This window comes from Anabrus simplex, chromosome 2 (genome assembly GCF_040414725.1).
Source record: "Anabrus simplex isolate iqAnaSimp1 chromosome 2, ASM4041472v1, whole genome shotgun sequence".
NCBI lineage: Eukaryota > Metazoa > Arthropoda > Insecta > Orthoptera > Tettigoniidae > Anabrus > Anabrus simplex.
The window spans coordinates 220,363,114-220,388,183 of NC_090266.1; the positions used below are offsets into that span (position 1 = coordinate 220,363,114).

The 25,070-nt window shown below is 38.3% G+C and overlaps 1 protein-coding gene across 2 annotated transcripts in view; it reads right to left on the minus strand.

Annotated features, from left to right (window-relative positions):
- Positions 1–25,070, minus strand: part of LOC136862758 (protein FAM219A) — an 83,527-nt gene that overhangs the window by 43,945 nt on the left and 14,512 nt on the right. For both annotated transcript variants that reach the window (XM_067138992.2, XM_067138991.2), the window contains exon 3: positions 4,255–4,333. In XM_067138992.2, coding sequence (XP_066995093.1) covers positions 4,255–4,333 — 79 coding nt within the window. The remainder of the gene's footprint in view (positions 1–4,254; positions 4,334–25,070) is intronic.

A 25,070-nucleotide genomic window follows, 5' to 3' on the forward strand; every position in this document is an offset into this window, starting at 1 on the left:
AACATGCCTTACTTTTTTGGGGGGGAGGGGGAGGGGAGGAATCAACTTAATGGCGGTGGGGTGAAAAAGGAGCCGAGACCAATTGATTTTACTATTCATAACGTACTTGATTCTGATCATAAACCGATCATTTTTAATCTTTCCTGGGTTCGTTTACAAGAGCCATCTGTTTCTTTGGAGAACTTAAAGTTAGGCATATAAATACAAATTTAAACACATTTGAAATAAACTATAGGAATGATATTGACCGCGCAATTGTTCACCTCTATAATAAGGTCAATAATGCACGGAAGTATATAATTCGTATCACCAGATATCCCGTGCACATTCCTGCGCGCGACAATGGTGCTGGCGGCAGATGTAATGTACCGCCAAGCAGCGGTCTTGCATTTTGCTGCGGGATCCAGAACATCAATAATAATAATAATAATAATAATAATAATAATAATAATAATAATAATAACCTAAATTCAACTAATATCGCCCACCCTAATAATAATGTTCTGTACCGTCGTCAAAATGTGCGGACTGCGCTGGAAACGGGTCCTGGCCGGGTAATGACTACGAATGCAGTCCAGCCGCGGGTTCAGTACCGCCAAGGCACCCAAGACGACACCATGCCGAATCTCCTCAAGGATTTGATCCATATTAAAAATGCTTATAGGAAAAGATGGCAAAGATTTACAGACCCAACTGACCAGGCGGAATGCCTGAAGCTAGCCCGGGAAGTACGACATCGATTGCTGGAAGGAAAGATTGAAGAATGGGAGAAACTTTGCCGTAATCTCTCAGAAAAAGAGTCAGATCGCAAATTTTGGTGGATTATATATAAAATGTTAAGCATTCGATTATGAATTTCAGTATAATACCGTAGCGAAGCATGGGTATCTTGCTAGGTATAAATATATGAACCTCAAGCACTACAGCAGTTAGGCCTCTTATTTAAGACCTATATTTATCCAGCATAATATATTGCACTACAACAAAAGACATTTGTAAGTTCCCAATGAAGTAACGAAGATATATACAAAGGTGGGCACAATTCAGCTCAATGAGCAACACTCCAGCTAAGGCAGATGAAGGAGAAACGTATGCGCTCTGACAGAAGGTACAGCCTAGCAGCTGGGCAAGGGACACATATCTGAACAGATTTAAACTTTTAACAGTTTTATCATGCCTGATGTCCTGTTCTATTCAGTGCATTAGATTATAGTGAGGCCATGTACTAAGTAAATTTGTTTAATTGTATTAATTTCATTAGGCTGTGTGTAGGAAACAGAATGAATTATTTTGACATGCGATAGCTAAACTAAATGCTCCTTTGACGACTACTAGTAGTCATGGAAATACTGTAGGCCAATATAAAAGCTTGTTTAAGAATACAACATAAACAATGGACAACGAACGAAATGTAAGACTGTATTGCATAAACATAATATACTCAGCCAGGCTCAATACTGTGGCTTTGCTTGCACCTTGATCCACATAGTGCAATCTAGTCTCTACATCACAAAATATTAGAAGTTAGCTGCTCTCTGCTCTTATAGAGCTCATACCGTTAGCTCACAGAGCGGGGCTCTCTTGTTGCCCACCTATGATACGAAGTCTGTCAAAAATGTCAATTAGAACTCTGGTCAGCTTTTATACTATAAGCATGCAGATCATGCAGTCTAAGTTGAATCCTAATGTATCACTATACAATAGAACAGATTATTTTAACCCTAGAATACTAACATACGTAAAATTAACATGTATGCATCATATAACTGCACACTGCTCCTTCCCGCCTTACCCCCACCAGACGACCTGCCTGCAGTGCTTTCACTGATCACTGTGGTTGATGTCACCACACCGTTTAGATGTATGAGTAAGGAGCGGATGCCGGGAGAGTTAATTTTCTGTAAGTCACTGCACTTTATTTTACATATTGTTAGTATTAACGCATTATTGTTGGTACGTGAAAGCTGCATATTATTAGTAATTAACAGGTACTTGGATATTATCATATGTGGGAAGGTTGCTCATTCTGCATGGTTTGTAGTTATTAGGCATGTGACTTTCCAGGACACAATAGATAAATGAAGAGGGAAACAGGAGGAGTTAATTTGTCACATTCTTGACAAGCTGGATGAAGATGAGAGCGGGGAAGACAACCATTTAGAAAGTGAATCAGAGCATGAAGACTCCAATGATGATCCAAATTATTCGCCAGTGACGATGGTTCCAAAGATAATTTCGACTGTGATCCAGGTTTACGAGCTCCTGTTGAAATTCAGCAAATTGAGAGGCCATCAAAAGGGAAAACTCAAAAAGGAACTAAGAAGAGGGTAACAGAAGTGACTACTTCAAACAGCTCATCTTCAGTCTCTCAACCTCTATAACAGCTTATTGTTGATTGTGAAGTGCATAAACTCTTTGGTAAGGATGGGAGTATGTGGAGAACAACAACTGATTCAAACACAGGAAAATACCCAAAAAGAACATAGTTCGTATCCGACCAGGACCTACGTCGAACGTAGAAGCTGATCCACTTAAGTGTTTTGAATTACTCTTTACTAACAACATAATGGAAACTATTCGTCTAAGAACGAACAAAGAAATATCTAGACAAATGGAGAGCTATACAGTCCATAGCCTAAAAATATGTGCCATATCTATGGAAGAGCTAAAAGCTCTAATTGGTCTCTCGATATATGCGGCAGCTCTCAAGGACAATCATTTGCCCTCATGCATGTTGTTGGATGACTCACTGTGTGGCTCTGGATACCGAGTTACCATGTCGAATGGGAGATTTAATTTTTTAGTCAACTGTTTACGTTTTGATGAACGAGCAACCAGGGAAGACCAAAAATAGGCAAGCAAGCTTGCTCCAGTGAAAGATATTTGAGATGCATTTGTGGAGAAGTGCAGAGGGAATTATAAACCAGGTCCTTACTGCACAATAAAAGAACAGCTCGTAGGCTTCCGCGGAAAGTGTCAGTTCAAGGTTTACATTCCTAATAAACCTAATAAGTATGGAATCAAAATCATAATGATGTGTGACAGTAGGACTCATTACATGATAGACGCCATACCCCGGCTGGGTAAAGGTAGTACTCCAATGGGAGAAGCCGTGGCTTCCTACTATGTCGAGCAGTTGGTACAAACAATAAAAGGAACTCACAGAAATATCACCATGGACAATTGGTTTACCAGTATACCGCTCGTGAAGAAGCTTCTGGATGACTACCAGCTCACAGCCATGGGAACGATAAAAAAGAACAAGATGGAGCTACCTCGAGAATTTGTTGACTTGAAATACAAAAATCAAGCTATAGGAACGTCTTTATTTCTACATTCAGAGGAATATGATATGTCGTGTTTCCTTCAAGTCGAGGAGAAACAAGCTTTAACCCTTGTATCAAGCATGCATGAAGGCAAAAGCATCCGCACTTGTTCAAGGAACCCGAAATGGTACACATGTACAATGACATTTGGGGGGGGGGAGTTGACACATTTGATCAAATGTGTTAACACAGGGACTGTGGCCGGAAAACCAGGCGATGGCCACTATGCTTCTTTTATAATATGCTAAACATAGCTGGAATCAATGCTTTTGTAGTTTATACGCACCAGTTTTACAAACACAATCCTGGTGGGAAAGTAAATCCAATGAGCAGACTGCAGTTCCATGGCAACAGAGGAGAATTTCCGGATCCAGTGTTGGATTGTCTCAGTATTTTAGGAGCATTATGAACACTGCCCTTGATCAGGAGCGAGCCCTTGCAACAGTTGAACAGACGGCGAAGAGGAAATACTGCTCCCTCTGCAGTTACAAGAAGTGAAGAATGACTACGACCTACTGCTGCAAATGTCTGCGATGAGCACCAGAAAAAAATGTGCCCTCAGTGTTAGGTGTAACATTTCTGAAGACATTATTTAGTGAAGTGTTAAATCATATGCTTCGTTCCAGGAAAGGTTTGTATAGTAGTGAGTTTTTAATTATAAATGTAATGTTGAGCAAATAACTTTTGACTGTGATATCAATATTTTTATTACGTAGAAAAGTAAGGAACTTTAGAGTTATCTGTTGTTATATGAAATGCAAACATTCTTAAATAATACATTACTTCTGGCAGCAATGTGGAGATTACTTATTGTTTTAGTGTAGATATGCACATGCACGTAAATTTTACGTATGTTAGTATTAAGCAACTAGTGAATAATGTTAGAATTCTAGGGTTAAAGTTTGTGAGAGCAATACATAAACCATACCAAGCTTTCTGTGCAGCTGTTTGGCATTACTCTTCTGTGGGGTTGCTACAGTGGTGCTACTGCATGAGCTATCACTGGCCTACAAGAGAATGAGAAGTCACACACCAGTTAGAAAAGAACAGATCCAACGGGCATGCATTATTGGACCTACACATTAGTAAACACTCAACTAGAAATGTATGCATCCAACAGAAAATATGCATTAGAAAAAGGAAATGCTAGAGCAAATGGAAGAATAAAGCAAGAATATTATTTATACAGACACTCAAGCACAGGGAATTTGTTCAGTTAACACAAAAATCACCAACCTTTTAAAGTAATTATAACTAAATATCAAGTATAAATCAAATCACTTCTGAAGAATGATAATTAAAGATAAAGTGAGGAATGGACTTTTTTTTTAAAAGTAGTGGTCAACATTAAAGTATACAATGAAAAAAATGTTGTACTAGTCCAGTTTGAGTATCTTCATTCAAATTTAGGATGAAGTGAATGAACATTTATAACATTAGCCTAGCTTTTGCAGTTAACATTTTGGTCCTGTTCCTCTCCCCCCTTAATTTGCTTTATGTCGCACTGACACAGATAGGTCTTATGGCGAAGATGGGAAAGGAAAGGGCTATGAGTGGAAAGGAAGAAGCCATAGCATTAATTAAAGTATAGCCCCATAATTTGCCTGGTGTGAAAATGGAAAACCACGGAAAATAATCTCTCAGATGCAAGCTCACAGCTGCGCGCCCCTAACCGCATAGAGAACTCACCCGGTGGTCTTGTTGCTTATCTCTCATAAGGCTCTCAATTTTCTTTTAATTTGCTAGTAGTTTAACATCCCCGCATGGCAAACTCACCTTGTGGCCTTGTTGCTGATATCTCATAAGGCTCTAAATTTTCTTTTAATTTGCTAGTAGTTTAACATCCCACAAACTCAGACTATGTTTTTGAGAAAGGACTAGACCGGGAAGGAAGCACCTGCGGCTTTAATTAAGGTATAGACCCAGCATTTGTTTGGTGTGAAAATGGAAAACTATGGAAAACCATCGTCAGGGATGCTGATGGTGAGGTTCAAACCCACTATTTTTTGAACATAGGCTCACAACTACGCAGCCCATACCATGCAGCCAAATCACTCGGTGGCTTTTAATTAATTCTGTTGTAAAAATGCCTCAGTAAAAACATCACCACCTTCATGCTATACATTAAGATTACAGTTTTAACCATGGCATCCTTCCTATGTTACTTATCTTATATTTTTATGACTCAGAAATCCAGTAAAATAAGTCAGGCCTACAAAAATCAGCAGAATTGGGAATTAATAATCAAATTAGTGATTCAGAGGCATCGCTAAAAATTAACTTACTTTCAAATGACACAATCACCCTCGTGTTCATGGGTGTTTGTCCAGCATAGCAGCAAGGATCCAGTATGCAGCTCTGCTGTCTCAATCATTCAGCTGTGGGCCCATAGGCAAAGGCTGAACAGCCTATTAATTGGTCCTGGGAATTGGGATACCAGTTGCTATGAAAGCTTGGACATATTCTGAGTGAATCTTGTGCTCACACAGGTAAGACTACCCAATCCACACGTGGTTCCTAAACAGTTTAGAGAGAAAATCCTCACTGGGACTGTAAGTAAAGAGAGCACCCCTTGCAGAAAGTTACTGGGCATATTCAGGATGTTTTTCACAAGCCTTAGACCTATGAGAGTGATGGAGACGCTCCTTCATTTGACAGGCCAGGAACTCCTCAGAAACAACTCGACAAAATAAATGGAATTCAATAGGGTGTAATCAATAATAATGAGGCTCATGGAAGAATGAAGGTAGGACTGAAAACCATAAAAGTAGTTAATGGGACCTAAAACCAAGATCATTAATCATGTTCCCAATTTCCTTTATCACTTCAAACTTGTCCTGATGTTACTTTAGCTTCCATTACAACATTCATTAACACAGGAAATAATGCACTGTTTGTAATACTTCACGATCTGAAACCTTTACCTACGTATACCTGAATACTGAAATGCTTGTAATCCTAATGTATGAATACTAAAGATAGTTCCTGTCTCCCATTTCAGCATGATGTAATGTCCATTGCCATAGTCTATAGCGTGCACTTTTGTCAAATTCCCATCTTTTTCAACAGGAAATCCCCCAGCAAATACATTTATGGGTTATTTTATTCTGTAGATACGCAGATATGAGTAATTCACAAATAAGATAATGAGAGTTTACTATGCACAAAATATCTGGTGAAATACTCTCCAAACAAGAAGACAGTATACAGTAGCAAGACACGAAACAGAACTGGGTAGTAGGCCTATACATGACTGCAGTATTAGATAATAATGTTCCAAGTTCAATAGCTGCAGTTGCTTAAGTGCGGCCAGTATCCAGTATTTGGGAGATAATGGGCTCAAACCCCACTGTCAGCAGCCCTGAAGATGGCTTTCTGTGGTTTTCCATTTTCACACCAGGCAAATGCTGGAGCTGTACCTTAATTAAGGCCATAGCCACTTCCCATTCCTAGCCATTTCCTGTCCCATTGTCACTATAAGACCTACCTGTGTCGGTGCAAGGTAAAACAACTTGTAAAAAAGATAACGTTATTTTGCTTTACATCCCCCTAACTACTTTTACAGTTTTTGGAGACACCGAGGTGCCAGAATTGAATCCCGCAGGAGTTCTTTTACTTGCCAGTAAATCTACCAACATAAGGCTGACGTATCTGAGCACCTTCAAATACCACTAGACTGAGCCAGGATTGAACCTGCCTAGTTGGGGTCAGAACGTCAGTGCCTAAACAGTCTGAGCCACTCTGCCTGGCAACAGTATTAGAAATGGGTACTTTTTTTAACAAAAATACAGTAGGCATACACTACCTGGTTAGGATCCTTTTCAAAGTAAGAATTATGATCCATAGGCCTGTAACCTTTGAGATTTGTCTATTTCTTATAACGGAAATTTGACTGGATATATTTCAGTGAGATTGCATATTCTTGAGTCTACAAGTTCTGCACAGAACTCAACTCATGCTTCATGTACACCTACTGACACGAAAAACCGCGGAGACTCTTACATTGAATAATCAGCATCAAACTTTATATACCTCAACCTATGCAGTGGTCTTTTGTAATATTTCTTGAGTTACTCTTTAATAAACATTCGTCAAATGGCACTATCAAATTTTATGCTATTTTAAAAAAACTTTAAAAAAAACAATGGTGGCACCAAAATAAGGCATAAATGAAGAGTGAGGCAGTTTGCCACTGCTTTCCTCACTGGGCCAGAAAGTGTTATTGAAGCACAACTGACCCTAGTCACACTCTGTGAATGTCATTACTCAGCACTACCCATACTTCTGCAGCTTCCATTTTGTCACAGCCATAAATGAAACTGCGACTTCAGTGGAAGCTATGTTTTACTATAGTCTGAGCCAAGAGACAGATACAATAACAATGCATCCATCAAGAAACAGCTACAGGCAGATCAATCAAGCAATCAATCAATCAATCAATCAATCAATCAATCAATCAATCAAATCTACTCAGTGTAAAAGGAAACAGGTCCTGTAACACTCTGACAAGCAGAATTCTGCTGGATGAGAACGTAAACAGAAATACAGTTGAAAGAGAGAAATTCAGTGTCATTAAGCAATAGGACAGGAAGATATTATACCAAAAATTACAGTGTACAAGAGAAGAATAACAAGCAATTATTTCAGGGAGTAACAGGATTTACATGGTATTTCTAATTGAATAAAAGTAGTAATACCACCAAAGAAAACCAAAAAAGACTGTAATGATTATCAATATATTTCCTTGATGAGGATTTCCTACAAAATGTTTATTTATTTTCCAACATGAAAGCACACAGGTAGTGAAACCCAAAACGTACGTACCTTCTTTACAAAGAATATTTCTACAAATGAATTATCAGTAACAGGTAAACTCCCAGAACATTTACAGGAATCAGAATGATGAATAAATAACCAAAAAACGATTGAAACTGTAAATCAAATGACAACATGTGATTAATAAACAATGATTCTTTTTTTTTGCTTTACGTCACACCGACACAGATATGTCTTATGGCGACGATGGGAAGGAAGCGGCCATGGCCTTAATTAAGGTACAGCCCCAGCATTTGCCTGGTGTGAAAATGGTAAACCATGGAAAACCATCTTCAGGGCTGCCGACAGTGGGGTTTGAACCCACTATCTCCCGATTACTGGATACTGGCCGCACTTAAGCGACTGCAGCTATCAAGCTTGGTAATAAACAATGAGTAAATATTACACTATATTCATTCACAACTACATCAAGATAATATGAGTACGTACGGGAGAGAAAACTTACAAAACTGTTTGTAACATTAATTAACACTATATCAATTTTATTAAGTGGATAGTAAAATCAGTAAATCTATGGAAAATTCTTTTGTTGTGCCAGAAAATAAATCTAAATCATTATAAAGCTCGTTATGTTTGGAAATAATTTTTACAAAAGGTGAGTTGGTGTGGTGAGACATCCTAGGCCGCTGGAAATGAGACAGTGTATTCATGCATGGTTTAACTGAGTAACATGAAAAGAAATATGCTGCACCAATTGTGATGCCTCTGATTTATCATTCAGAATTTTCCTTAATATCTGCAAATTCCACCATCTTCTATTCTCATGTGATATACAGTTAAACATGGATATTAAGTGGGAATCTGATGTGCGTGGTGGGCAAGAAATACTAAATTTCATGTAATAAAGATATCTTAGAAATTTGTTTTGGATGACTTAACGGATTTGATATTATTGTTGTGGTTAGGATCCCATATTATTGAGGTGTACTCTATTTCTTCTGACCAGGGCGTTGTGTAACTATTTTATATCTTCAATATTATTGAACTGCTTTGGATTTCTGATCACAAAGCCAAGCATCTTGTTTGCAGTGTTAGTTACATGTGTCATATGATCATTGAATGTCAAAAGCATTGTCAAACAAAACTCCTAAAACTTTAATTATGGATACTACCTCAATTCTAATATTATTTATGTTTAGGGATAATGTGGAAAAGAGTTTGTGATAACCAGTGGAGAAGTCAGGTCCAGATTACAGTGTTAATTATTTTGTTAAGAAGGAAGCCATTCTTTTTTAAGTGTCGACTTGGTTAATATAACTTGTAAGTTCTTCTGTTTGTTGAAACACAAAATGTAACACTTAGTACACTATAACATACCTGTAAAAAATTACTATAGAGTTACATTTCGTGTTTTGACAGACTGAAAAATGAATAAGTTATGTTAGTTTACACTATGTAACAAAAAAACCTTTTTTTTCCTTGTCAGTGGGAAAAGTATCAAAAAAAATGTAAGTATCCAAATTTTTCATGTCTTACTACACTCACCAGCACAAAAAAAAGAACATATTCTAAAAACTGTAAAAATTATGTGGAACTGTCCATTTAACTTAACTTCAGCACTTTATTTTATTTTTCTTGATAGTTGTCTGTTATGGTTTTCTTGAGAGAATAATGCATTAAAGGTAGTTCATGATCCTGTCCCTATGATCTTCACTATCTTACCTCTCTCTTAGCCTGGAAAGTGTTTCTTCGTCGATCCGACTTAGAAAAGAAGTTGTGCAAGGTGTGCAACTTCCACTAATTCTATACAACTTAGCTACAGACTTCATATTGGATGAACTTTCTGAGGAGTCGGTCTCCTCTCAGAATGGTTATCAGCTTGTTCTGTGATTTCAGAAGATAACTTGCATGGGTTTGCAGACAACACTGTTATAATATAGCCAAGAACATGCCGCTGTACTAACCGGCAAGACCAACAAGATGTTTTGAGAAACTGGGCTTTAGTTAAAACCATCACCTTGAACCGGGCGGAAATATATATATATATAAATAATGTCATGACTGACTGATTCATCAACGCCGAACCTAAACTACTGAACATAAAGAAATGAACTTTTGGGGCTACATTTATATTATATTAGAGTGTAAGTGTTCACTAAGGGAGGATTTTTGGATATTCCATTTCTAAGGGGGTGAAACAGGGTGGGGGGGGGGGGGGGATGAATTGTTTAAATGAGCATATCTATCTATATCTCAAAACCTTGAAAGTTCACAGACACAAAAATTGGTATTTAGAACCTCCTTTAAACATAAAAAAATAGGTATTTTTTTGCTTTTGGAAAATTCCCTTAAGGGGGCTGAAAAATGTGAAAAATTGGTTGAACACCTTTTATGAGGATTCTTAAATCTCAAAAACTGAAAATCTTACACATATGAAAATTGGTATTTGGAATCTCCTTTAAAAATAAAGAAACATGTATTCTTTTTGTTTTCGGAAATTCCACTTAACACTAGGTTTACCGCAGCAGTCAAAATGACCGCTTTCATTTCTATTTTCTCTATCACTCTCGTTATGCGGTTAGGATATATAAATCCTTAAGAGGCTTTTCATTGTTTTAAGTGTACTTTTAGGCATTTAGCTTCAAATACCCGTAAGTGATTTCTAGTTTGTGCTACGAGGTCATATACCTACTTTTACCGGACGATCATTTTGACCGCTACTGCAGTAGCTATATATCAGACTTTTGTGGCATTCATTCAGAGCGGGATATCATTCTAACAAGCTGTAAGTATACTTTATCATCGCAGTATCGAATAGGACATATTGCTGTGCTACAATGAAGCAGCTGTTGGCTCTTTTCAAACAATGATTCAATAACACTGACACAAAAATATAGTTGGTATTTGTTCAGTAATGAATGGTATGCAAGCATAATGTATGTTCAGTTGTTACAAACATTAAGAATAGATTTCCCGAGTGTTTGTAATTACTCCGAAGAAACATGTTCTCACGTATTCTGCTGACGGGTGCCGAAATTATGAACCATTTACATAACATTTCCCCAACACGATCAAGCGATGAAGCTGGGAGTGATTTAGACGTTGATAATTGCGGAGACATGTATAGCTTGGCAAATGGAAATAGTTCGGATAGTGATTCTAGCTGCGTCGATCCTGTAGAATTGCCATGTGAAAATGAAATCACACAGCAGCCTTCAACCTCAAGGGTTAGGGAATTACCCACCAAATGGCAGTGCACGCACACCAGCAAAAAGCTGATGACAAAAGTAAGTCTATTTGACATTAGTTATTTTGTATTTATGTAATTCTGTGCACAGTGTAAGTAAGTTTGGTTTTATATTTTGCAGGTGGAGGAAACACTAAGGAAGATAATGAATTTACTAGTAAGGAGTGCAATATCAACTGCAGAAGGCGAGCGTACGCTGTGGTAAATCAACATATGGGTGTGGTCAGCACATGGCGGTCAGCAAGGAAGAGGTTGCTTTGGATGGAACAGTGTGGACTCTCCTTGATCTACAAAGCCTGCCAGGCTGTCGAGGACAGCAAAATATACTTAGGGATATCCCAGGTCCCACAGGACATGCAAAACACCACATTGAAGAAACTTGTCCCTCTCCTGCTTGGTGTCTTTTTATTGACAAATCCATGCTGCGCCACATCAAACTATGTACTGAGATGAGAAAGTTCTAAACAATCATGAATGGATACTTTCTTTGGAAAAATTGAACGCTTTCACTGGTCTTTTATATGCACGCGGAACTTACGGAGCGGACATGAGCGTTCTCAATCTGTCGTCACAGAAGTGGGGCCTGGAATTATCTCCAAAACTATGCCACAAAACCGCTTCCTGGAAATCATGAGGTTTCTTTGATTCGACGAAAAATCTATCCGCAGGGATCACCTGAAAACTGATAGATTCGCACTTGTATCCACTGCGTGGGATGAATTTATATCTAATTGTACTACCAGTATTTGCTACAGACCAGGTGAGAATATTACCGTGGATGAATAGCTCTTTCTGTCGAAAGCTAGGTGCCCATTTATGCAGTATATGGCCAATAAACCAGACAAGTTTGGTATTAAATTTTGGTTGACTGTCGATGTGGAAGCAAAGTATGTTGTAAACGGTTTTCCCTATCCTGGGAAAGATGAAACACGACCCACCAATCAGACTCTAAGTGAACATGTAGTATTGCGTTTTGTTGAGCCTTTCATCAATAAGGGAAGAAATATTACTTGTGATAACTTCTTCACTTCACTGAAACTAGTGAAATCATTGAAGAAAAAGAACACAAGTATCGTAGGCACACAGAAACATAGTAGGAGAGAAGTATCTCCTTCTGTGAGGACGAGCAGAGACCCACTCTACAGCACAGTAATGTACAAAAATGAGAATGCAACTCTCACATCCTACCAAGGTAAATAAAACAAGAATGTCCTCATTCCCAGGACAGTACATACTGACGTAAGCAGCAACGAACAACATCCGAACAAGAAACCTGAAACAGTTTCTTTCTATAACTCTACCAAATTTGGTGTCGAGATAGTAGATAAAGTGGGCCATAAGTACACGGTAAAATTGATGAGTGGGAGATAGCCAGTGCATGTCTTCTTCACCATACCAGATCTTGCTGGTATAAATGTTTATGCACTGTATAAGGAAATGGCCAGCAAGCAAACACCGAGAAGGGTATTCCCGAGACAGCTGGCAATCGATCTAGTGCATCTACGCGTCTTCTTGGATTAGCAGCCTCTCAACACCATCATTGCTGTTGGTTGCAACAATGCGGCCCTAGACTTTGAAGAAAGTTCACATCGTAGACAGTGTCAGGTAGCAATGTCCAATGGGAACAAGAAAAACAAAAAGTGTGCAATGTGTAGAAAACTGGTGTGTGGTAAGTGCCAGAGAGAGAGAGAGAGAGAGAGAGAGAGTGTGTGTGTGTGTACAAATAAGGTTGAAAAACAGAAAGTGACATTCATGCAGATATGTATACAACGTAAGCCAATATGTGTAAGAACATTCTGCCTTGCTAGTGTATTTATTTATTCATAATAGTGTTTACAAGTCTTACATGTTCATACCGTAAATAAATTATATATGGTCTATGGTGTTTTGAAATGAACCCATCAAAATCACAGGCCATCATAATTGGCACGTATAAATCTCATGCTAAAATACAAAACATGTATATACCCAGTGTTATGCTCAGTGGAATACCAGTAACATTCAGCGATCATGTAAAGAACCTTGGAGTAGTATTCGATAAATATTTAAGTTGGTCGGAACACGTCACAAAAATTTGTCAAAGAGTATTCTACTCATTACATTCTGCAAAAAGGATGAGGGACTTCCTTCCAAGAAACACAAGAAAATTATTAGTACAGAGTCTAATATTTCCAATATTTGACTACGGAGATGTAGTTTATAATAGTATGAGCAAAACACATTCATGTCGACTACAGCGAGCCTACAATGCTTGTGCTCGATTCGTATTAAATATCCCAATACAAACTCATATTAGCCCTTTCCTCTCTCAGCTGTCGTGGCTAAGATTGACTGAACGACGTAAATACCACGCTGTTTCCCTTCTCCACAGTATTCTGCAAACGAGCAAACCAGATTATCTTAGAACCGACTTTAAATACCTCTCCCCTTCCGATAGAGCTCCCTCAAGGTCATCCACACGTTCCCTCTTGTCCATTCCCATTCACCACAGTAACTCGTACAACAACTCATTCATACCTGCTACCATACGTTCCTGGAACTCAATCCCAGCTGAAATTAGAGGCATAGGCAATCCGAGGCTATTTAAAAGGAAATGTTTAATGTGGTATTCAAATATGTAAAAAGTAGATTTCACCAACGTAAAATTTAATAATTAGCTCTTAATTATCAATAAGGATAGAAATTTTAGAGGTTAAGTAAATTACTTTTAGTGATTTTTAGAAATACATGTAAAAATGATTTTATAAAGCTGTTGTATAATATGGTTGGGCATAATAGCAGGCTTCATAGCCTGAGCCCCGCCATATAAGAAAGGCAATAAACTAAACTATCAGTCGAAATGACCTCTTTGGTACAGGTAGGTAGAATTCTTGGTAATCCTATTGTTAACAGGAGTGAAAAAATTGAAAAATTAAGTGAATTATTTGTATGAGGATACTTATATTTTAAAAACCTAAAGATGTCATAGACGCATAAGTTGGTATTTGTAATCTCTTTCAAAAATAAAGAAACTAGCATTTTGGGGGAAAATCAAATTGGGGGGGAGGGGGGGGGGGGGGTGAAAATGGGGTTGAATTATTTTTATGAAGGTACATATATCTCAAAAACTGAAGATGTTACGGTCCTGATAATTGGTATTTGGAAGCTCCTTAATAAATAAAGAAACACATATTTTTTGTTTCTGGATAATTCACTTAAGGAAGGAGGGTTAAAATTGAATTATTTTTATCGGGATACTTATATCTCATAAACTGAAGGTAACAAATGTGAAAATTGATATTTGGAATTTCCTTTAAAAATAAAGGAACACACATATTTTTTTTTTGAAAATCCAGTTAAGAGGGGGGAAAAGGACTGAAAAAGGAGTTGAATTCTTTTTATGGGGATACTTATATCACAAAAACGGATGTTATAAGCATGATAGGTGGTATTTGGAATCTCCTTTAAAAATAAAGAAACACACATTCTTTTGTTTTCAGAAAATTACTTAAGGGGGATGAAAGAATTGAAAAATTAGTTGAATTATTTGTATGAGGATACTTATGTATGTATGTTTAGTCCTCAGCCCAAAGGCTGGTTGGATCCTCAACAGTTCCGCCATCAGCTGTCATAGATGGCCTAGGCATCACTGAAGAGGCGTACTAGGGAGATGAGGAGTGAGGTAGTTTCCCGTTGCTTTCCTCAAAGAGCCAGAAGTTGCTACTACATATTAGTCTGCCAAGCCCACTGAAATGCATGCACCAACTGACCCTATGAGCAATATTTTCACACCATTCACAGCAGGGACTGGCTGCAGAAGGAATGGCATTACTAGCATCAGTCATACCTCAGTCACTTTCATTTTGTCAAAGCCAAGGATAAAGCTGAGACAGATCAATGAAAGTAACATAGTGCACTGTAAACACTAGGTCCCACCAGCAAAGGCATATGAGGATACTTATATCTTAAAAAAAACTAAAAGATGTTACAGACGTGAAAATTGGTATATATATCGCCGCCATAAGGCGTGTCTGTGTCAGTGCGACGTAAAGCCAATTGAAAAAGAAAAAAAAGGTATAAGAATCTCCTTTAAAAATAAAGAAACAAGTTCCGGTATTTCTCTCTGTTTCCCACTGACGGGGATGAAAAGAAGTGAAAAGGCAGGTGAATTTTTAAAATGAGTACCTGTGTATCTACAGTATATATCAAAAACTTTACGTGTTACAGACATGAAACTTGGTATTTTGAAAGTCCTTCAAGAAAAAAAACCAGGAACATGTATTTATTTTCAGAAAAGCACTTAACGGGGGGGGGGGGGGGGGGGGGGGGGTGAAAAGCAGTGAAAAAGGAGTTGAATTATCTTTTTTTATGAGGATACTTATATCTCAAAAGGTGAAGGTTACAGACATGAAGATGGGTATTTGGAAACTCCTTTAATAATAAATACATTTTGGGCGAGGGCTGGAGGATCAACTTCGCAGGGGGATGAAAAAAAATTTGAATTATTTTTATGACGATAGATATACCGGTATCTCAAAAACTGAAGATGTTACAGTCATGATAATTGATATCTGGAAGCTCCTTTATAAATAAAGAAACACATATTATTTGTTTTCGGAAAATCCACTTAAGGGGGTGAAAAGAATTGAAAAAGTGGGTGAATTTTTAAAATAAGTACCGGTATATCTAGAGTATACAGTATGTCGAAAACTTAATGTGTTACAGACATGAAACTTGATATTTTGAACGTCCTTTAAAATACAGTACAGGAGCATGTATTTTTTGTTTTCAGAAAAGGCACATAACGGGGGGTAAAAAGAAGTGAAAAAGAGTTGGATTATTTTTTACGAGGATACGTATGTCTCAAAAACTGAAGATGTTACAGACGTGAAAATTGGTAATTGGAATCTCCTTTAAAAATAAAGAAACGTATTATTTTGTTTTCGGAGAATCCACTTAGGTAGGAGTGGGGGAGGGACTAATAAAGGGGTTGAGTTCTTTTTATGGGGATACTTATATCTCAAAAACTTAAGATGTTACAGACGTAAAATTTGGTACTGGAATCTCCTTTTAAAATAAAGAAACACACTTTTTGGAAGATTCAATTAAGCAGGGATGAAAATAAGTGAAAAAAGAGGTTGAATTATTTCTATGGGGATACTTATATCACAAAAACCAATGTTACAGACATGATAATTTTGGTATTTGGAATCTACAAGGTGAAAAAGATTGAATTATTTTTTATGAGGATACTTATATCTCAATAAATGAAGATGTTACACACATGAAAATTGGTATTTGGAATCTCCTTTAAAATTAAAGGAACACACTTTTTTTTAAATCCAGTTAAGAGAGGGATAAAAGGACTGAAAAAGGAGTTGCTTATGTCACAAAAACGGGTGTTATAAGCATGATAGTTGGTATTTGGAATCTCCTTTAAAAATAAAGGAACCTGTATTTTTTGTATTTGGAATATCCAATTAAAGGGTGTGAAAAGAAGCAAAAAATTAGTCAAATTCTTTTTATGAGTATGCATCTCAAAATTGAAGATGTTACAGATGTGAAAATTGGTACTTGGAATCTCCCTTAAAAATAAACAAACACATACTTTTTGTTTTCAGAAAATCCCCTTATGGGATGTGAAAACAGGTGAAGAAGGGTTGAATACCTTTTATGAGGATACTTATATCTCGAAAACTGAAGATGTAACAGACATGAAAAATGGTATTCGGAATCTCCTTTCAAAATAAAGAAACACGTATATTTTTGTTTTCGGAAAATCCACTTAAGGGGTGGGGTGTAATGAAGTGAAGAAGAGGCTGAATTATTTTTTATGATATTACTTATTTCTCAAAAACTGGAGATGTTACAGATGTGAAATAGGTATTTCATATCTCCTTTAAAAATTAAGAAACACTTATTTTCTTTGGGAAAATCCACTTAAAGGGAGGGGTTAGGACAAGGGCTGAAAAAGGTTCTGAATTATTTTTATGGGGATACTTGTATCTCAAAAACTGGAGATGTTACAGACGTGGAGATTGGTATTTGGAATCTCCTTAAAAAATGAAACTTGCTTTTTTCCTACTTGAGAGTGGGCTGTTTCTCACATGAACAATATTCCGCATGATCCGGAGTTAGCTCTGCCAGTAGCCTGGTCATCTTAGCCCCAAAGGCAATACCACAGACATGGTTTGCAAAGAGGTATCGGTACTGGGGTAAATGAAACTCAATTTTTCAATGTGTTTTTACACCTTAGGAATTTTCAGAAAATGTCTTAGTGCAATAGCGAGGAACAATTACGCTCATCAAATTACAAAATACACCCGTGCAAAGCCGCAGGTAACAGCTGATATTCTATGTTTTGGGGCTCAACTTGCAAGAAAAAATTACTTTCAATCAGCAAAAAGTTATGAATGACTTAAAATGCATTCTCGACAATTTAGCACAGTCTTTTGTTAAAAGCAGAGCAAAAATTTTTGATTGTAAATCAGTTCATATAGCCTACTCTTATATACCCCTTGCAGAATTCTAATACCACTAAAATTCTGCAGTCCTTCTTAATTCATGTCGACAAGATCGTGAGAACCACAACCAAACAAATTCTACAGTTACCTGCAGACATACTCTTCAAGTAAAATGAAGGGGCTTGGGCTGTGGAAGGAAGAATGGGAGACACCACTTCAACATCTCAATATCTGTCACTTACTAAGAGAAGGCTGGTAATGAGTATGTAACATCATTGCACAATCTGGAAGAAGAGAGATAACTGTGTATTTGGAGACTTGACCTATGAAATGCAGATAACGCTGAACTCAAGAAAATTAAGAGAAATGCTATTTAAAAAAGTGTATAGCAAATGGTGTACAGTAAGAACTCATAGTAAAGGAGCCATCCTTTATCAGGAATACACACTGGCTAACTGGTGGTTAGACACCCTACATGGACTCTCCAGATCAGAGTGGAAAGACGCACTGAAAATGCAATACAACATGGTTTCTGAACGTAGCCAGGATGGAGCCCACTGCAGACACTGTAGTGAGCCTGAAACCCTAGCCCATGTTCTTGGTTCATGTCCACAGAAAGACTTGCTTAGGAATGTTAGACTCAACAGAATAAGATTTAGAATTGCAGCAGCATTATTCCAGAAAGGTTAAAAGGTACACGACGAGATAGCATGTGTTGCTGATGGTAGAAGCAACCAGAGAATAGACATAATCACAACTTACCGAGAAAAAGACTTAGCATATATTCTGAATCCCACCATTAGATTTGAGGGTGACTCCAGTCAGCCAGCAGAGGTAGATGTGGAGAAGCAAGCCATCTATGAACCAACCATCAGCTACATCATTGGAGCAAGAAAAAAATATCAAACTTCTCAGCTTAGTTTTACGAAAGTGTGGGCATTCCCAAGAATCTATATTGCAATTTAGCCATCTTGGCCATGAAAGGCTCTGTCCAAATTGTTAGAAATCACCTTTATAGTACTGCATACGAGAAGGATTAACTCCAGAAAACTCTACATTGTTAAACATGCATTCAATATTTAAGTGTTATGGCATACTTTGTCAGATTTAGGCAGTCTATCATTGTAGGAAGTACAGATAAATAAACATACTGCAAAAAAAGTCTATTATACACTTTCTGCACACAGTTCTGTTCTTTGCCTATTTAAGGTTGTTTATCTTTCAATGTACTGTATTTTTAAGCATACCTGTCTGTTTTAAAATCAACTCTCAACAGTAAACGTGCTTTTAAACCCCAAAGATTCTGCATGAGCTGTCGCTGACATAGAAGGTGGTTGTAGCATGCAATGTCGTTGCACGAGTGTGATCCACAGCTTAAACAATTTCCAGAACAGTACAAAGGTACAGGTAAAGTGAACATTAATCTAGGTCAGGATCAGGCTGAGAAGGGTAACATCAGCTAGGGACGATCAGTTCCTATGGCTACAAGTTTTACGTGATTGCCTATAAAATTAAAAATAGACTCCATCCAGCAAGAGAATTGTCTGGAGGAGGTTAGAAGAAGCCAGTCTCCGTTCCAGAAGACCTGTTGTGTGCCATGAATTCACCCAACAACTCCCTTGCATTATACATCAGAATATCGTGACTGGACGATAGAGCAGTGGGAGCAAGAGTTGTTCATTGGCGAGTTTCAATTTTGCCTCTGAACACTGGTTGGCAGAGAAAGTGTGTGGAAGAGTACTGGGGAAAGATATTCTCCCTTGAACATTTCCACCTAGGACAACTTTTCAGGGAGGTTTTATGATGCTGCGGATGGGAATAAGTGTGACACTGTTTGAACTGATCATCAGTGATGGTTTCATGCTAATGTCTGACAATGCTCGCCTACATTTTTCATACACTGTGGAATAATACTTGGATGAAATGGGGATTCCTGTAATAGGATTGGCCTGCACGTAGATAAGATCTGAATGTCACAGAGAATGTACGGAACAAAGATCAGCCAGCACCATCCCGACAACCAACAGGACCAGCTCTCAAAGAAGAATGGGAACAGATTCCAGAGAACAGAATTGCAACATTAATTACGAGCATGCCTGAAAGTAAGATGCGGGAATACACTCTTCGAAAGGTGGGTGTTACTGAAGCACAGTAAATGAAAAGGAAGCATTACTATAGAAGAATTACAAGGTGTAGACATTTTGTGACTACCCATAAAAAACAAGGGGTGTACACATCGATTACGTGTTACTTCTGTGTTTCTTGAACAATTCATTTCAATTGTTTAGAAGAAGTAATCTTGTATTTACAATCAGTACTTCTGTAAGCCATGGTATGAGGTCATCAAATAATATTTTAGTCTCAGAGAGTTGACAAGCATTTAAAATAAAACACTTTTTCTTAAACAAGTGTTTCGTTTAATATGTTGCTCAGTGTAGTTAAAAAGATAACGTTGTGAGACATATCAGTGTGCTGGAATTAGACCCTAAAAAGGGTTATTTAGTGGGCCAGTAACTATAATCATGGGCCTTGTGCATTCAACCACTCATAAGTTCCTACCAGTTGTCCAAGGATCCAATTTCAAGATTTCCAGTTAAAAGATGTTAAAAGACAGAGGATTTGAAAGACCTTCAATATGACACCAGGTGTCATCATCCAAGAAACTTCTCCCAGATGGGATTAATTTGAGTAGCATCAGCAGATCGTCAGTGTTCCTGTTACTCTCTATCCAATTACAGCTGTTTAAAAAAAAAAAAAAAAAAGCCATAATAATAAACATAGTATAGGCCAACATGGAAGGATAACTTCTTTGGATCAATCACCTAATGTCACTATAATTATGATGATACTGAAGAGTGAAAAACGAGAAGTGTATATCGATAAATAGGAAGCACTTTATTCTCAATATACCTACTGTCCAGCTCCTAGGCTGAATGGTCGGTGAACTGACCTTCGATTCAGAGGATAGCAGATTTCTTTCCTGACTGGACTGATGATTTTAACTGTGTATAGTTAATTTCTCTAGCTCTTCTTTTCATCAACATAAAGCACACCACATTACCAAACACCACAGAAACATGCAATAGTAAATATATTCCCTCTCATAAGGCTGGCATCAAAAAGGGTATTGATGTTTGGGTCATCAGTCCATAGACTGATTTGATGCAGCTTCCAAGCCACCCTATCCTGTGCAAACCTCTTTAATTTTATGTAACTACTACATCCTACATCCACTCTAATCTGTTTGTCATATTCATGCCTTGGTCTATCCCTAGCATTTTTATCATATACACTTCCCTCAAAAACCAACTGAACAAGTCCCGGTGTGTCCTATCATTCTAAGTTATCTCTTCTTCTGGTCATCCAACATCCTGCTGGGTAAACTGGACCAAATCCATATCAAGTGCACACTGGGAAAAATGCGAGGAAGAAGACTCTTAATATATTTACTTCTTTCTGTTTCTAATAATGTTAATGGTTTAACATCCCATTGACTACTTTTACAGTTTTCAGAAAACATTAATATTTTGTCCACACAAATTCCTTTATGTATTGGTAAATCTATCAACACGAAGCTAACGTATATGATAACCTTACCAGATGTCCTGGATCAAGTAGGACAGTCCTTCCTTTAGGTATTTTGTTCCACTGTGCCTCCCAAAAGCTCAGGGGCCAATTTCCAAATACCACAGTGCTGAGAACAGCTGACAAACTTATTTTCTGTTCTTATTCTCATTCAATTCGGTGGCGTGATTGCGTAGAGGAGCATACATGTAGTGAAACTCAATCCAAGCAATCTGATTTAGTATGGTAATTTGTTTGGTTAAGGTAGTTTTAAAACAAATTATATTAAAATAGAATAATGAATTACACTTCTGTGTTAATTTTAAAATTATAATAAAGAATGATACTGGTTTTACGTCCCACTAACTACTCTTACAGTTTTCAGAGACACAAAGGTGCCAGAAATCTGTCCTGAAGGAATTATTTTATGCGTCAGTAAATCTACTGATACAAAGCCTGACATAATTGAGCACCTTCAAATACCACCGGACTGAGCCAGGATCGAACCTGCCAAGTTGGGCTAAGAAGGCCAGCACTCTGCCGTCAGAGCTACTCAGCCCAGCAAGTTTATAATTACTTCAAAAAAAAAGTTAAACTCCTCAATTTCAAAAAAAAAAAAAATTAATGGCATTTTATTTTTTCAAAGAATTGTTTGCAATTTCATGAATTCTTAAATTACCTTCACAAATGTCAAATTGTTTTCAAGTAAAGAGTGTGAATCAATGTGAATCTCTGACCATCTACACTGACTTAGCAAATGTCATGGGATAGTCACCTAATAGCGTGTGGGACCTCCTCTGGCCCTGCGAACTGCAGTGGGACGCCGTGGAAGTGAGTCGACAAGTCCCTGGTAGTCCTCTGGACGCAGCTGACACCAAATCATTTGCAGAGCGACCGCCAATGCTGGTCTGTTCGTGGGTGCAGGATCCATGGCACGGAACCTGCGTTCCAGGACATCCCAGATATGCTCGATAGGGTTCATATCAGGGCTCCTGGGTGGCCATGGCAGTCGTTGGACCTCCGCTGCATGTTCCTGGAACCATTCCCGGGTGACGTGGGAGCGATGTGGCGGCGTGTTATCATCTTGAAACACCGCAGAACCGTCTGGGTGTTGGAAGGCCAAAATGGGTGGAGATGGTATCCGAGCAGCTCAACATACCGTGTACCACTCAAAATCTCTTCCAAAACAACTAGGGGGCCCATTCCATACCAGGAGAATACACCCCAGACCATAACAGAGACACCATACCTTCGAGGCAGACGGGATCCATCGCTTCATGTGGTCTGCGCAATACACGGTGCCTCCCATCGGCATGGTGCAGTTGAAATCGTGATTCGTCCAACCGTATCACGTTATGCCATTTTCCAGTGTCCATCCCTGGTGACTGGCGACAAATGCGCATCGTTGTGCCCGATGACGTTGGATTAATAGGGGCACCCGTGTGCGGCGCCGGCTCCCATGTCCCATAGAACCCATGTTCCTATGGATTGTCCACTGGGAGACGTGTCTAGCACACCCTGTGTTGAATTGAGCCGTGATTTATTGCACAGTTGCTCGTCTGTTACTATTGACAATCCGTCTCGGATGTCGCCGATAACGGTCATCGAGGGTGGCTGGACGTCCGGTCGTTCATCTGTTGTGGACAGTGACACCCTCATTCAACCATTCAAGATACACCCTGGACATGGTTGATCGTGTGAAGCCGAATTCCAGCACCACTTCTGAAATCGCACTTCCCATCAGCTCACGACGACGTTCCATGTTACACCTGTCACATGCACAGCCACTGCTCACAAGGTTTCCTATACAACTGCCGCCGGCACAGGGGGAGTGTGGTGCGCAGACAACACACCTGTGCATCAGTGCTCCGCTATCCCATGACATTTGCTCAGTCAGTGTAAATTAAAACTGAATAACCACCACAATAACCATAACATTTTTATACTTTTTTTTTTTATTATGGAAAAAATATAATTAATTTAAAATGAAATATAACCTTTCCATTTTTAAACTTTTCAGAATTTCACTGTCCCACATTGTCCCTGCTCAGGTCAGTTCAATTAAACTGTCCCACTTAAAGTCCCTAAAACTGTTCAATTCAGTCTATGAGCACCATCAAATATTAACAGGTTGAGCTGGGATGGAACCCACCTATGCCAATCAATCAATCAATCAATCAATCAATCAATCAATCAATCAATCAATACTGATCTGCATTTAGGGCAGTCGCCCAGGTGGCAGATTCCCTATCTGTTGCTTTCCTAGCCTTTTCCGAAATGATTTCAAAGAAATTGGAAGTTTATTGAACATCTCCCTTGGTAAGTTATTCCAATCCCTAACTACCCTTCCTATAAATGAATATTTGCCCCAGTTTGTCCTCTTGAATTCCAACTTTATCTTCATATTGTGATCTTTCCTACTTTTATAAACGCCATTCAAACTTATTCGTCTACTAATGTCATTCCACGCCATCTCTCCGCTGACAGTTCGGAAAATTTATAATGTCCAATAACGGACCATTATATTGGTATTACATACCACTTAGTCGAGCAGCTCTTCTTCTTTCTCTCAATTCTTCCCAACCCAAACATTGCAACATTTTTGTAACGCTACTCTTTTGTCGGAAATCACCCAGAACAAATCGAGCTGCTTTTCTTTGGATTTTTTCCAGTTCTTGAATCAGGTAATCCTGGTGAGGGTCCCATACACTGGAACCATACTCTAGTTGGGGTCTTACCAGAGACTTATATGCACTCTCCTTTACATCCTTACTACAACCCCTAAACACCCTCATAACCATGTGCAGAGATCGGTACCCTTTATTTACAGTCCCATTTATGTGATTACCCCAGTGAAGATCTTTCCTTATATTAACACCTAGATACTTACTATGATCCCCAAAAGGAACTTTCACCCCATCAACGCAATAATTAAAACTGAGAGGATTTTTCCTATTTATGAAACTCACAACCTGACTTTTAGCCCCGTTTATCAACATACCATTGCCTGCTGTCCATCTCACAACATTTTCGAGGTCACGTTGCAGTTGCTCACAATCTTGTAACTTATTTATCACTCTATAGAGAATAACATCATCCGCAAAAAGCCTTACCTCCGATTCCACTCCTTTACTCATATCATTTATATATATAAGAAAACATAAAGGTCCGATAACACTGCCCTGAGGAACTCCCCTCTCAGCTATTACAGGGTCAGACAAAGCTTCACCTACTCTAACTCTCTGAGATCTATTTTCTAGAAATATAGCAACCCATTCAGTCACTCTTTTGTCTAGTCCAATTGCACTCCTTTTTGCCAGTAGTCTCCCATGATCCACCCTATCAAATGCTTTAGACATATCAATCGCGATACAGTCCATTTGACCTCCAGAATCCAAGATATCTGCTATATCTTGCTGGAATCCTACAAGTTGAGCTTCAGTGGAATAACCTTTCCTAAAACCGAATTGCCTTCTATCGAACCAGTTATTAATTTCACAAACATGTCTAATATAATCAGAAAGAATGCCTTCCCAAAGCTTACATACAATGCATGTCAAACTTACTGGCCTGTAATTTTCAGCTTTATGTCTATCACCCTTTCCTTTATACACAGGGGCTACTATAGCAACTCTCCATTCATCTGGTATAGCTCCTTCGACCAAACAATAATCAAATAAGTACTTCAGATATGGTACTATATTCCATATCTGA